This window comes from Benincasa hispida, chromosome 9, assembly GCF_027475165.1.
Source record: "Benincasa hispida cultivar pf3 chromosome 9, pf3_genome.v1.1, whole genome shotgun sequence".
NCBI classification, from domain to species: Eukaryota; Viridiplantae; Streptophyta; class Magnoliopsida; order Cucurbitales; family Cucurbitaceae; genus Benincasa; species Benincasa hispida.
This window is the reverse complement of record NC_143486.1, coordinates 22,997,524-23,013,789: the sequence shown is the minus strand read 5'-3', so window position 1 is coordinate 23,013,789 and position 16,266 is coordinate 22,997,524. Positions and strand designations below refer to the sequence as shown.

The window sequence follows — 16,266 nt, the reverse complement described above, 5'->3', positions numbered from 1 at the left end:
CATCGGATAATCCAAGGGAATTTTTCAATATGAAACACTCGCATTTGGCATGTTGAAGGGTCAGTGGAGCAATTCTTCATGGGAAGTCATTTTACCCAGTGAAGGGTCAGTGGAGCAATTCTTCATGGGAAGTCATTTTACCTAGTGAAGGTTCAATGTCGAACAATAATTGTATGTTGCCTGCTTCACAACCTAATCATCAGAGAGATGGGGCCAGCTGCAATGTTGGAAGCACTAGAGGATGAAGACTCTACATCTGGTGGATTCGGCAAGGATAATATACAATTTTTTGAAACATCTAATGAATGGACCAACTTAAGGGATGATTTGGTGAGTAGAATATTTGATGCATGGGAACAAGCATCATGAAGAAATATTTTATCTTTAAAACTGCTTTGTTATGAATTTAACTTTATTTGGCTTTATTTCACGTTATCTATAAGCTCAAACAATTTTCTTGTTTCTTTATAAAATATGTCTTACGTAATTCGTACCCCTAAAATTGTTTGTCTTTGTATTCCTTTTTTTTTAATTCAATTAAATATGTAAATGCATGTAGTTAATGGATGACCACTACAAGATAAACAAAATACATTTGGTCAAAGCTCAAAGGTCAAAGTGAAGGAACTCTTATCAAAGAGAACCTATGAGTGGAAACAAGATCGTTCCAAATTCATTGTGACAGAAAAACAAGCATTCACAAACATACATACAAGTTATGCACTTCAGAAAAAATTACGACATGCTTTCAATAAATTAAATATAAAGAAACGAGAGACTTACCTTTGAAGAACTCTTCCTCTGTTTATCTCTTACTTTTGTCAAGAACAGCACCTCTCACTGTCGCTGTGATCGTCTACCCAAATCTGTCGCTCTCGTTCAGCAAACGAACTGTCTTCTCCATGAACAAGCAGCAAGGAGTACACCACTATTTAGTGACCTTGGTATTCTCGGAGTGAGAATCCAGGAGGTGTGGGCTGTGCTGGATTTGATAGAGGGAAGGAAGAAAGAACGATCGTATTCAACGACCAAGCAAGTGAGAGAGTTTAGAGACTATCGTATAGACTGATGCTTGATCGTTTAGTAAAGGTACACAATCATATAGGTAATCAAGTCTGATCGTTTAGATGATCATTTAATGAATCTCTCTCAGGCGCACGATCACTTAGTAAAAGCTACACGGTCGTTTAGCAAATTTTGCGTGTACATGATTGTTTAGGAAACACTTGAGCTATCATGTAGGCTCTCGTTAGCTAAACGATAGGTAATGTACAACTTGCGAAGTGATTATCCGATTCCTTTTCCAAAATGAAAACCATTTTCATTTTATCCTTTAGTTATGAAAAACTCAATGAAACCTCCCACTTTCATGCACGGTTATGGAGAAAACTACCAATAATTATCTCATAATTGTTTTAATTATAAATAAATATAATAACTAACTTATCATATTATATTTATAACCTATAGTTTTAATATCACATCATATGCAACATTTAAACCATAGTCCTTTCCTTCTTTACTTGATATAAATCATATTTATATCATTTTCCTCAAATTAATGTAACTCATATATCATGTCAACTATATCATATATAATTGAACCAGTTTAATCATATCATATACAATCAAACTTCCTCTTGTCAATTTGTACACTTCAAACTGACCCAAAAACTGATTCTCAACTTGAATCCATTGAGCTACCAAGGGGACCTTATGGACTTGTAGCTTGAAGCTTCAATGGTACGTGAATAGCTGACTAAACTCTTTAGCCACGAGATCCACCATCCGTTAACTGTCGGGCACTCCACTAAAGACCGACAGCTGCACTCTTCTCACCACAGATATATTTCTATGTCCATCGGATATAACCAGTCAACAGTACGATAACCCTTCACAGATGTAGTAAGTACAGCTGGGCCAACCATGAGCGGACACCTCTCAGGCCATGAGAAAGTGTGTGGTGCCACATCATTCAAACCCCGGAATTAGCCCTTAAGGGAGCAATCTATTTACTTACTCCTGTTTCGGGGAAGAAGTGAATTTCATCTTATGTAGCTGAGTTTCCAACTCCCAAATCAGATGAATCCCCAAAGTGGTAGGTTTGAGTCGGCAATCTGGCCACTCACACGCATGCAAATCAAAGGATCGCCCTCAAAGGCAGGAGTTCCCAACTCACTTAGGATTAAGGTCATGTTACCTATGGTCATCCTAGTGAAGTGAAGTCTCTGTCATGAATGACATTATATAACGAGACTATACACTTTGTGGTCCGGTCTTATACAAACTCCTTTGTATAGGACGCCCCCGCTCATATGTCTCCACATGAATGATCAGGATCAGACCATCTGTAGCACGTCACAACACTTGTAACTATCTACAAAGCAGGCTGCATCCGTAGCTTCACCAGGATAAGGTTTCCCTCCTATATACATATACTACAGACCATTTTGGTTATCACTTAAGGCATGATCCACCTATATGTATCCACATACATGCTTAAGTTACAACGACAACCAGGGATCTTATATTATTGGTTTGTGGTAAAGCAAATAAAACATCTCATGTTTCATAGACAACAATGAAGAAAATATCTCATATTATTACATCAAAAGCGTTTGTTCAATACATTGTTTACAAACTATAGGACCCAATGAGAGTTTAGGGCATCATCCTCAACAGAAAGATGTAAAGCTGGTTGAATCGTTAATGCATTTGGTCGAGAATGGGTGGCGAGTTGACAATGGAAATTTCAAGCTTGACTATTTACAATAACTCGAACGTATATTGCATGAGAAAGTTCCTAATTGTGGCATCGTGACATCAACCATAGAGTGCAAGGTTCGGTTCTTAAAATGACAATATACAACAATTAATGAGATGTTGAGCAACGCATGTAGCAGTTTCGATGGAATGAGGAGTTCAAGTGTGTGGATGCAGAAAATGATATGCTTGATTTACGGGTTCGAGTAAGCTAATATATTACAGTATTTTATCACAATTGATTACTTTTTCCTAATCTAATATATATTCATTTATAATCACATCCCAACGTGAAGGACATGAGGCACAAACCATTCCATCACTTTGATGAACTTTCCCTTATTTTTTGGAAGAATAGAGATACTAGTGAAACTTGTCAGACTCCTATTGATCAGGCATCTGAAATGGCAAAAAATATGGATGATTCTCAAAATAATGAATAACCAGAAGACAATTGTTTGAGAATAGGTCAACTGTTGATGGTATGGATGAGGTTTTCTCATATACACATTTTAGTAGGCGTATCAGACCCAACAATGCTTCAAGAGGAAGCAAGCACAAGAGGATACATTCCAATCTCAGTTTCTCAACATGGTCCAAACAACCATGGACATCCAAGAAAATTAAATGAGTAGAGCTCGTATCATGGCAAAAAGAGAAATATGAGCAAGAGTTTGGGAGGCAAAAGGAAGTCGTCAAGCAGATCTATCAGGTTGAGGGTTTGGAGGAACATGATCAGGTGGCTCTTATAGATCTCGTGGTGGTTGATATTTAGAAAATATATTGTTTTCTTGTCATTCCCCAGTCGAAAGAAGCTATTGCATGCATTTGTTAGGCAAAACTAACTGACTTGGAGCTATGTTATGGATGTCTATGAACTATTATTATTATTATTTTTTGTGTATGTAACTTGGCCATCTGTTTATCCATAATATAGACATTTATTTTTTGTGCACCTTGTAAACATGGTTGGAGAATGTGGCCTATATATAAGCTAGTATTTACTTTTTGACCAACAAGTATAATGGCTATCAATAGGGACATCCTATTATATATATATTTTGAGGGTATTCCACATAATATATGTGTCCACTTTTGTATTTATCAAATGATTCTAAATAATCTTGTATAACTTCACGAATCAACTAATAGGAATCAAATGTGTAAAATATTTGCTTTTGTTTAAAAGAAAGGAATGAAAAATCCAAAATTAAACCTTAGACTATATTTGAGGATTATAAAAAATTTATGTATATTTAGAAAAAATTCAATCCACATTTTATTTAAACAAATCATAGGTAGAATAATTGAATAAAAAGTTTCAAAACAAAAAGTAGATTATTTTGGAGTTAAAAAAAATAAACTAGATATCTTTAATATATGAACTCAACTTTACATTTCAAATACAAAAATATGAATTCAAACAAAACAACTACACTTTTAAATACATATGAACTCCACAAATATATGAACTATCCACACATGTGAACTTTAAACCTTTTGTATCCTCTAAGCACTCTCGAACAACCCCTATTATAATCTAACCAATTACTCGCAGAAAATTTTCTTCTCTCATTGGGCGGCTAATAGGATGAAACTGATGAGCGGTCCACTTGGCAAACGAACAATGGCATCAAAACAGAATCAAACCACGACATGGCTTCTTTGCCTCGTCGTGTCCTTCATTTCCACACACATGGCGCCCTCTCTTTAACCCAACCCTTTTCCATTTTTTTCCTTCTCAATTCCCTTCCTCTATGCTCAGAATTCTTTCCCTCCGCCGCTTCCTCCGCCACTGCAACCCCTCCGATTCCTCTCCAAAGTCACCCTCACTTCCATTCCCACGCTTTCCCTTTCCTTCTTCGCCTTTTTCATTCCGTTTATCTACACCCATTTACCCTCACAAGCTCCTCGCCATGGCTGCACAGTCCTCCGGTGGTAGCGCTCACCCTCACAACTACACCAACCACCTTGCCACTGAGCACAGTCCTTATCTCTTGCAGCATGCCCATAATCCGGTAATTCACTTTCTCTTCTCTTCTGGTGTGTGTTTCACTTGTTTCTTTGGCTGAATTGGTGTTTGGCTGTATTTCTACTGTCTCAGCCACTGAGCTATGGTTGGATTGTTTAGAAGTTTTCTTTTGGGGGAATCTTGACATTTGACGGGTTTTGGGTTTGTTTTAAGGTTAATTGGTATCCGTGGGGAGAGGAAGCATTTGCGGAAGCTCAGAAGAGAAACGTGCCTATCTTCTTATCTAGTAAATCTAAATCTTACTTACAGGTCAAAGTTGTTTTAGTTGGTTGATGATGAGGTTGATTCATTGTTCTTTTTTCCTGCTGGTTTTGTCTGAAGTTGGATACAGCACCTGCCATTGGTGAGGTCTTGATTTTCGAAGTGTTCTATATGGTTTCTTCTTGATGCATATGAATAATTGAGGCTTCTGACTTATTCAATTAGGTGTCATGTTATGGAAGTTGAATCGTTTGAGAATGAAGAGGTAGCCAAACTGTTAAATGATTGGTTTATCAGTATCAAGGTCAGCTCAAATTAGTATCAATTGGATGTTCCTTTCATAGCTTGAATATCTAATCTAACAAATGGGTTTATTTCCTGTTTGCAAAATAGATATTATCTTTGAAATCCCTTCTGATTCTGTTTATTCACATTTTTATATGCTGGTGGAGCAGGTTGATCGTGAGGAGCGACCAGATGTTGATAAGGTACACAATGAGGATAATTTTCAAAATGTTAAGTTCATAAATCAACCAGGTTAGGCATATATTTTTTTACCAAGAGAGCTCAAATGTTCAAATCTCCTACCTTTGATGTTGTTGAACTCAAAACAAATCTTAAAGTTCATAAGATGTATGTTTTCTCCTCGAGGATGGACTTGGCATTTGAGTTATCTTTTTGCTGCTGATCTGAGTTTTGTCTTGTCATCTCGCTTTGTTGCACTGTGGACGATGCTGCACTACTAAAACCTAGTTTATGGCTTTGTTCAGTGGCTCTATCAGTTATCTAAGTAATCATGAAATTTTCCTTTCACTGGTCATCGAGATCTTGTAATTATGAACTGTATTTGATGATTATAATTTTTTTTTTTTTTTTGTATATATATTTAAGCAAATAATGCTTCTTTGGTGTGCTAAACTTAATAGATCTGTTCCATTTCAGGTGTACATGACATATGTTCAGGCTCTTTATAGTGGTGGGGGTTGGCCGCTCAGTGTCTTTCTCTCTCCTGATTTGAAACCTTTGATGGGTGGGACTTACTTTCCACCTGATGATAAATACGGGAGACCTGGATTTAAGACCGTCCTTAGGTAAAGAAGTCGTTAGACATACTATGCTGCTCTTTCAAACACCAACACCAACCCCCGCACCCCCCCCACCAAAACAAACCTCCACTCTCTCACTATTATGGTCTCTGGTTTCTTGATCATATTAGGTCAGGAATGTTATGGGTGCTACTAAATGGTTTGCTAGTCAGATGCATTCTATTTTCATATTTAAAACCTTTTAACTTTCAATTTTATTTTTTCTCCAAATGACCTTAGTATTTTTATGTTTTCAGGAAAGTGAAGGAAGCATGGGATAATAAAAGAGATGTTCTTGTCAAGAGTGGAACTTTTGCTATTGAACAACTTTCTGAGGCCTTGTCTGCTACTGCAAGTTCTAATAAATTGCCAGAAGAACTCCCACAAAATGCACTACGTTTATGTGCTGTGCAAGTATAACTCTCAATTCATCGAAATTTGGTCTTTATTGGTTTTATGTCTATGTGCATTCATTTGCATAGCACTAGAAGAAAGAGGGGTCACATTGCATGTGTTTTTGCTCTTCAACTTAGAAGAAAAAATCTGGATCTTTATGTATTTCGTTTCCACTGCTATTTAGCATTTCCAGAGTCCCTTAGTCTGATGCAAGAAGTCTTAGTACCGAAAGACATACTTCCTTTTGAACTTATTTGACGTTTATTGTAGCTTTCTCAAAGCTATGATCCAAATTTCGGTGGATTTGGTTCATCTCCTAAATTTCCGAGACCAGTTGAGGTTCAACTTATGCTTTATTATGCCAAAAAATTGGAAGAATCTGGGAAGTCAGATGAAGCAGAGGAAAGCCTGAATATGGTCACTTTTGGTCTCCAATGTATGGCAAGAGGGGGTATTCATGACCATGTTGGAGGTGGCTTTCACAGATATAGTGTGGATGAGTGCTGGCATGGTTAGTATTTGGTTCATGTGTTCATTTTTTCTTCTAGATTCTGTGTTTGACTTTAATTATCAGTCTTAACTTCATTATATAAGAAAATCTTGCATGTTTTGTTCATTACTAATGTGACTTTTCAATTTAAATAGTTACAAAGATGTTCTTATCATCAAAACATGAAGTGTACTTGAAGCATGTGGGCAAATGCTGAATTGCAACTATTCATTTCCTTTTGTTCAGTCAACTTCTCTGCTCCTGTGAGATTTTCGAGAAGAAGCGTGAATGAAAATGGATCTTTATTTGTACTATGTTGTTATGCTAAATGGTTAGTTCTATTTTTTCTTTTCTGAACAGTTCCCCACTTTGAGAAGATGCTTTATGATCAAGGACAGATTACAAATGTTTATCTGGATGCTTTTTCGATAACCAAGGATGCCTCTTATTCATGTGTATCTCGTGATGTTCTTGATTATCTGCGGAGAAACATGATTGGACCCCAAGGCGAAATATTTTCTGCAGAGGATGCTGATAGTGCTGAATCTGAAGGAGCTACAAGAAAAAAAGAAGGGGCCTTCTATGTGTGGACAAGTAAAGAGGTTTGCATCAACTTTGTTTGTGCTTTACTACACCTCACTATGTTTTGTATGTTTTTCTACTTTAGTGGACTTGTCCTTCCCATTCCATCTTAAAGTAGAATAGAAATATGCCTAATTCGAATATCCACCAATCTTCTCCTTTGCATCTAAAATTGTCCCTTGTTCGATTTTCTTGTCCTGAGTTATTATAAAGATGAAGTTATTTATAAGAGAGAGATGAGTATTATGAAATTTTCCACAATCGCCAATGAAATTATGGATAACTGAATTTGAAGTTCGATGCATCAACTTGTTATTCCAAAAATAGGATACGACATAAAAATTTGAGAAGCAAGATGAAATGTCTCCGTCTGTTCAATATGAATGGGGAAATTATTTCATCATTAAGAGTAAATATTAATTCTTAGCATTCTTCTTTGCTTCTTTTAGCTCGATGACATACTTGGTGAGCATGCAGATTTCTTCAGGGATCATTATTACATAAAGCCTTCAGGAAATTGTGATCTTTCCAGATTGAGTGATCCTCATGGTGAATTCAAAGGAAAGAATGTTCTTATTGAGATGAAAAGTGTATCTGAGATGGCATCAAAACATGGCATGCCTGTTGAAAAATATCTTGAGATTTTGGGGGAATGTAGGCAAAAGCTTTTTAAAGTAAGAGAGCATCGACCAAAGCCACATCTGGATGATAAGGTATTCCATCAAAACATTTACTTGATTTAACCACTTAACCTATATGTGTTTTTTGTATCTTTGCGTTGTCGTTCGCAAACTTCTAATGCTTGGCACTTCTCCTAGGTAATTGTTTCATGGAATGGGCTGACAATCTCATCGTTTGCAAGAGCCTCAAAGATTCTCGGGAATGAAAAGGAGGGCACAAGATTCTACTTTCCAGTTGTTGGCTGCGATGTAAGATTACTTTTATGTTCTTATATAACTCCATGGGAAGAGTTAATAACTTCTCTAGGTAATACAAGTTCTAAGATTGTATGGAAATGGTGGAAAAAATAGTGGTTTCCTCTGATTTTGAGATAAACATATGGGCAGTGTTTACGATATACTTTTTTAAACAAATAAAGTGTAGATTGAATCATCGTTTGAATTCTACAAGTGCTTGTACATTTTTTAGATATGAAGGGGTGTTCAAGGATCAGGTTGCTTGTACATTTTTTTAGATAGAAGGGTGCATTTGCTTGAATTTTCATTTTGGAATTTGAATTGCCTTTAGATTTTCATTATATCAACAGAAAGAGGGAGACAAAACACAAAAGTAATTGATTCATTGGAGCTCACTTATTGGTTACTGTCTTCATGATTTTCAGGCAAAAGAGTACTTTGAGGTTGCGGAGAAAGCTGCTCTTTTTATTAGGACAAAGCTTTACGATGAACAAACGCATCGGTTACAACATAGTTTCAGGAATGGGCCATCCAAAGCTCCTGGATTTCTTGACGACTATGCATTTCTAATTGGAGGGTTACTTGATCTCTATGAATATGGTGGTGGACTGAATTGGTTAGTCTGGGCAATAGAACTTCAAGCCACCCAGGCAAGAAAACACTGTTCTTGTTACTTTGCTAAGCATATCGGCTTTAGAATTCAAATATTAAGTTAGGATCACTGTTGGCTCCCTTTGTAGGATGAGCTGTTTCTTGATAGAGAGGGTGGAGGGTACTACAATACTACTGGTGAAGACGCATCTGTTCTTCTACGGGTGAAGGAAGATCATGATGGGGCTGAGCCATCTGGGAACTCGGTTTCAGCTATCAATCTTATCAGGTTATCCTCACTGGTTTCTGGAAGTAGGTCCAACCATTACAGACAGAACGCTGAGCATCTTCTGGTCAGTAGACTCCTTGCGATGAATATTTCTATTGTATTGGATGTATGATTCTTGGGATACTAACTGGCTGTCTTTTCTTTGTGAATGCAGGCCGTTTTCGAGAAAAGATTAAAGGACATGGCTGTGGCTGTACCTTTGATGTGTTGTGCAGCTGACATGTTTTCAATTCCATCTAGAAAGCAAGTTGTCTTGGTCGGCCATAAGAATTCGGCACAGTTTGAAACTATCCTCGCTGCAGCTCATGCTTCATATGATCCCAATAGAACTGTAAGTACAGACACTGCAATCCCCTCCTAGTTTCTATCCCGTAGGGGTGCCGTACATAGATTGGATTAGGTTGTGAGGTTTTTTTTTTGGACAAACTAAAAAATTTGGGTTGGCAACCCAATTTAACCCTTAAAATTCGAGTTGGATTGTCGGGTTATTATTTTTTTCTTGTTAATTTGAAATACTTAAATTTATCTACCACACATGTCTAATAACTAAAATCTCATAAAACTTAATTATTAAATATCAAATATCCATAATATCTATTACAAACTTTAAACAAAGACATAATTAAAAATTCACAAATTCCTCAATTCTAAAAGAAATATATATATCTATGCAATTTTGGTTTGGTGGGTCAATCTAAAAAAAACCCCGAGACTCGACTGAAACCCGAAAAAAATAGAAAAATTCAACCCAACCCAACCCTTACAATTTGAGTTGGGTAGTCTGAGTTATTTGAATTATCAGGTCATTTGAACACTTCTGTATATGGTAATCTCGTCCACTAGTTTCTATTCTGTAACTGGGTCTAATTGATTCTCTCTGTGGCAACTTATGGCAGGTTATTCACATCGATCCAACAGACGACACGGAACTACAATTTTGGGAAGGAAACAATAGGAACGTTGCTGTTATGGCGAAGAACAATTTTGCTGCAGATAAGGTAGTGGCTTTGATTTGCCAAAACTTCACTTGTAAAGCCCCCATAACTGACCCTGGATCTCTAGAGGCCATGCTTGCACAGAAACCTTCCTGATCATGTTGCTGCATTTAGCATTATCCTAATGTCTTATATACATCATATCCTTTCTGAAATAGTTGTACACATAATTAGGTTGATTTTTTGGTGGAAATCATGTGTCAGGTTGAAATAGAAAAGTGGTCTTTAAAGTTTTCTCATCTCTGTTTTTGGTTGTTCAAAAGTGAGGTTGAGTTGGGTAGAGAAGACAGATATCGTGGTGTCTTGCCAAGGAAATCTCCAGGTTGTATTCCAATGTTGAATAAATAACAGCATAACTCTGTTCTCAACATAACTCAAAATTCTAAAAGAGTAATGATTTTATTGTGAGAATTCGAAGATTAGATGCTAAATGAAGAGATTGAATTCAAGGTTTGTGTTGGAGTGCCCAAGTTCTAAAATTTATTATAAATTTTTAGTTTTGCGTAGGATAGGTTTTTGAACTTTACAATTCTTAAAAAAGTCACAATATTAAGAAGAATTAAAAAATAGACGATCTTGTTATAGGATTTTAAAATTTTGAATTTTACTTATCAGGTCAAGAGGTTTTATAAAATGTCGAATAGAATCTAAAATTAGATATTGATCGATTAGATTTAGAACTCATAACACATTTGTTGAACTTCAAAGAAAGAAATTGATTTAAACCTGATTTTCATACTCACTTTATTTTAGTGTTTTTAGTGTAAATTTAACTTTTCTCAAACATTTATTTTAATCGTAGTTCATATTAGTTTTGTCAAATATGATGTAATTACTTGATCCAAAATTTCAAATTCATTTATTATTATTACTACTATTATTTTGAAGCTCAAATTCACTTATTGTAATAATTTTTTAAAAGTATCAACATTAGATTTGTCTTTAACATCATGCAGAACTTTTATCAAATACAACGAAAAGACCAAGCACTTTACAAGATCCTTGGTCTCTAAATTTAGATGGGTGAGCTTTTAATTGTGTTTAATGGACACAAACAAGTCTATCTTGATGTTATATCTAATAAGTGTTATAAAATTGAGAACTACAATGGAAATACGGATATGGAAAACTATAATATAATAATAATAAATAAATAAAAATAAAAATTATAATATAACTAAAATTATAAAATTTGACGATGGATAATTTTAGTGGAATTTGGGGTGGATTTCTCACCAATGGATGTATCATTTTAAGATCCATCAATCCACTTATATGGACGCCAAGCATGAAACAAGACACATGGACAATATGAATGGTGGTACATGGCCTTTGAGACACTAAGCAATGAACATCTACTTTTTATTATAATATTCATAATAGTTTCCTTTAGATGTCCACATATATATATGAAATATGCCTTATATATATATATATAATATGTCTCGTTAAAACCTTACTAAGACAAACCTAATGGGAAAAAATCCTAATGATGGAAAAAAATACATATTTTATATAATACATACTCCTAAAATAACACAATATATTAACTTCCCTCATGAAAACATCACTTAAGATCTCTGAGTCGCCGCATTTCAATGTTGTGCACCAATTTTTCAAAAGTTGTGGTTGGTAATACCTTTGTAAATAAGTCTGTTAGGTTATCCTTTGAACAAATTTGTTGTATAGTGATATCGTTATTTTCTTCAAGATCATGAGTGTAAAAAAGTTTTGGTGAAATATGTTTTGTTATATCTCCTTTAATATATCCTCCTTTGATTTGGGCTATGCAAGTTGTGTTGTCTTCGTATAATATTGTTCGAAGATTTTTATTAGAAGACAAGTTACATGTTTCACGAATATGTTGAGTCATTGACCTTAGCCATACATATTCTCGACTAGCCTCGTGAATTGCAAGAATTTCAGTATGATTTGAGGAAGTGGTTGTTATAGTTTGTTTCACCGATTACCGTGATTTAGTAGTTCCTCCACATGTGAACAGATAACCTGTTTGAGATCTAGCTTTGTGTGGATCAGATAAATATCTAGAATTTGCATAACCAACTAGATCAAAATTTTTTTTATTTGAATAAAACAAACCCATATTGATTGTTCCTCGGAGATAATAGAGTATATCCTTAATTCCGTTCCAATGTCTTTTTGTAAAAAAAAAGTTGTATCTAGCTAATAAATTTACTGAAAATGCAATATCTGGTCTTGTATTATTAACAAGATACATAAGTGCACCAATTGCACTAAGATATGGTACTTCAAGACCAAGAAGTTCTTCATTATCTTCTCGAGGTCGAAATATATCTTTCTTTATATCCAATTAACGGACTTCCATTGGAATATTTAATGGATGTGCTTTGTCCATATAAAATCTTTTCAAAATTTTTCCTGTATAAGTTGAATGATGAATAAATATTCAATCTACTAAATGCTCAATTTGTAAACTAAGGTAAAATTTTATTTTTTCGAGATCTTTCATCTCAAATTCTTTTTTAAGATATTCTATTGTCTTTGAAAGCTCTTCAGGAGTGCCAATTATATTTAAGTCATCAACCTATACAGTTATAATAGCAAATCCTGATTGTGATTTCTTTATAAAAACACACCTATTGGATAATTTTGATATATTTCTTTCAATAAATATCCTTAGCGACTGTACCACATCCGTCATGATTGTTTCAATCCATATAATGATCTCTGTAACTTTATTGAATACATTCCTGGGAATTTGATGTATATGTTTTAGGTACCTTAAATCCTTTTGGGATTCTCATATAAATATCATTATCAAGAGATTCATATAAATATGTTGTGACTACATCCATAAGACGCACATTCAGACTTTTATACATAGTCAAGGCAATTAAATATCTTAATGTAATTGCATCCACCACCGGAGAATACGTCTCCTAAATCAATATCACGTCTTACCTTGTGCAACTAGTCTTGCTTTATATCTTGTGACCTCATTATTTTCATTTCTTTTCCTTACAAATACCTATTTGTATCCCATAGGTTTAACACTTTCTGATGTTCGGACTACTGGTCCAAAAATCTGGCATTTTAAAAATGAGTTTAATTCTGCCTTAATTGCTTCTTTCCACTGAAGCCAATATTTCCTATGTCAACATTCTTCAACAGATTTTGGTTCAGGATCCTCATTTTTAGATATAATATCAAGAGCAATATTCTACGCAAATGTTGTCAATAATTACATTAGTTTGATTTCATATTTTTCCTGTCATGACATAGTTCATTGAAATTTCATTATTATCTTTAGGTATTTCACCTTCCTCACTAGTCATGTCGATTATTTTTTTATGGTTATTTACATCCTCAACTATGTTTTTTTCACTATTAATTGTTTTTCATTTTCGAGAATTTTTTATCTTTGGAACCCACTGGTCTACCACACTTTTGGCATGTTCTAGACTCATTAGTGACAACTTGTTGTGTTAGGATATCAATTTTTTATGGAACATTTGCAGTTGGTATATGTGACTTAGTTACTTTATTTACATCTATAAATGCATCTGGTAATTGATTTGCTATATTTTGCAAATGAATTATTTTTTGAACTTCAAGTTCACATTGATCTGTACGGGAATCTAAATGAGACAATAACGATACATTTCATGTAATTTCTTTTTCCAACTTCTTAATTTTTTCTCCTAATGTTGGAAAATTTGTCTCATTAAAATGACAATTAGCAAATCATGCAGTAAATACATCACCCATTAGAGGCTCAAGATATTTAATAATTGACGAGATATCATATCCAACATATATTCCTAACCTCATTTGAGGACCCATCTTAGTGTGTTGTGGTGGAGTAATTGGAACATATACTATGTTGGGATTAGTGTCCTAATTCTCCCGGAGTCTCGTTGTTTTGTAAAGATATACATTCTTTGATGAATAAAATAAATGTTATTTAATTATGGCATTTACTCATATCCAATAAACAAAGTTCCTTGGTTATCTTATGTGAACTTAAGCATGTATATGTGATATACAAGTGGATCATGCCTTAAGTGATAACCTAAATAGGTCTGTAGTATAAGGATTAAGGTGGGATACCTGATCCTAGTGACACTACAGATATGACCCACTTTGTAGAGGCTTGCAAATGTTGTAAACTACTACAGATGGTAGATCCTGACCATTCATGTGGAGACGTGCGAGTGGGGGTGTCCTATACAAAGACTATGTATAAGACCTGGACCACGAGATGACTAGACTCTATATATAACTGTTGGGGTTGATGCCCTAAAGTCTCATGTCCTGTAGTTTGTAAATAGTTTGTACGAATGCATGTGTTGTTAATATATGATATTAACTTCATATCTTGTATTTTTGCTCGGTTAATTGTTTTATTTGCTTTACCACAAGCCAATAAACATAAAATCCCTAGTTATCTGTATGTGACTCAAACATGTATGTGGTGACATACAAGTGGATCATGTCTTGAGTGATAACCAAAATGGTCTATAGTATATGGATATAAGAAGGAAACCTTATCCTGGTAACGCTACGGATGCGGCCCGCTTTGTGGAATGGTCACAAATGTTGTGACTTATCACAGATGGTCTGATCCTGATCATTCGTGTTGGGGACATGCGAGCGGGGGCGTCCTATACAAAGAGTTTGTATAAGACCTGACCACAAAGTGTTTACGTCTCGTTATATAACACTGTTCATGACAGAGACTTCACTTCACTAGGATGACCATAGGTAACATGACCTCAATCCTGAGTGAGTTGGGAACTCTTGCCATTGAGGGCTATCTTTTGATTTGTATGGGTGCGAGTGGCCAGGTCGCTGATTCAAACCTGCCATTTTGGGGATTCGTCTGATTTGGGAGCTGGGAACTCAGCTACACAATATGAAATTCACTCCTTCCCCGAGGTAGGGTAAGTAGATAGATAGGTCCCTTAAAGGTTGATTCCAAGGCTTGAGCGATGTGGCGCCACACACTTTCTCTTAGCCCAAGAGGTGTTCACATATAGTTGGACTATGTTGTATTGTTCATTAGAGGAATCAGTGGTACTTAAGGAGTGAGATGTAACTATAGGGGTAAAACGGTAATTTGGCCTAGCTATACTTACGAGCATCTGTGAAGGGTCATCATACTCATGATTGGTTATATCCGATGGACACAGAAATATATTTGTGGCAAGAAGAGTTCAACTATTGGTCTTTAGTGAAATGCCTGACAGTTAACAGATGGTGGATCTCGTGGCTAAAGAGTTTAGTCAGCTATTCATGGACTGTTGGAGCTTCGAGTCACAGGTTCATTAGGTCCTCTGGGTAGCTTGGATAAAGTCGAGAACCAATGTTTGTGTCACACCCCATCCCAGACTACTCTCTGAGCCTAGGAAAGGACATGACTGCAGTAGTTATCAACCCTTTTGTTGACACTTACTGCCTAATAACTCTTGCAGAAATAACTCTGATACCAACATATAACTCATACCAGCAAATGCCTCTTAGGCAAAATTTATTAATTTTAAAAACACAACATATTTAGAGTAATTACATTACTAGTTTCACAAGTCCCGATGCCCAAAACCCTAGTCCTTATATGAACAACTTTAACATGTGTACAATATTTACAGTAACCACTTAACAGATGGTTTACAATATCTTCGTCCTTTAGTGGCAGAGCAGATGCAGAGCTATCTCCTGAGGATTTGACCGCTACCTGGGGGAAAGGAAAACATTTGAAAACGGGGTGGGCTTACTAGCCCAGTGGGTGACTTAAGAAAGAAAACTGATTCTCATGCAATAGTTTCAATAAAGAGATTAAACTGAAATATAAACTTCTACAGTAACCTTGTACTGCTGTATAAACATTTTCCAAACATAAAACATATAAAGCTGTTTTTATCAGAAAACATTAAAATTGTTCCT

General features: G+C 35.4%; 1 protein-coding gene across 1 annotated transcript; it reads left to right on the top strand.

Annotated features, from left to right (window-relative positions):
• The first annotated feature begins 4,479 nt into the window (after positions 1-4,479).
• LOC120069112 (catalytics) lies at positions 4,480-10,794 on the top strand. Its single transcript, XM_039020797.2, has 15 exons — positions 4,480-4,781; positions 4,949-5,021; positions 5,117-5,138; positions 5,222-5,300; positions 5,452-5,484; positions 5,939-6,087; positions 6,339-6,495; positions 6,748-6,988; positions 7,328-7,569; positions 7,999-8,262; positions 8,368-8,478; positions 8,892-9,116; positions 9,207-9,410; positions 9,501-9,677; positions 10,243-10,794. The coding sequence occupies exons 1-15, from the start codon at positions 4,521-4,523 to the stop codon at positions 10,435-10,437; spliced, it is 2,433 nt and encodes an 810-aa protein (XP_038876725.1). The 5' UTR covers positions 4,480-4,520; the 3' UTR covers positions 10,438-10,794.
• The last annotated feature ends 5,472 nt before the right edge of the window (positions 10,795-16,266 follow it).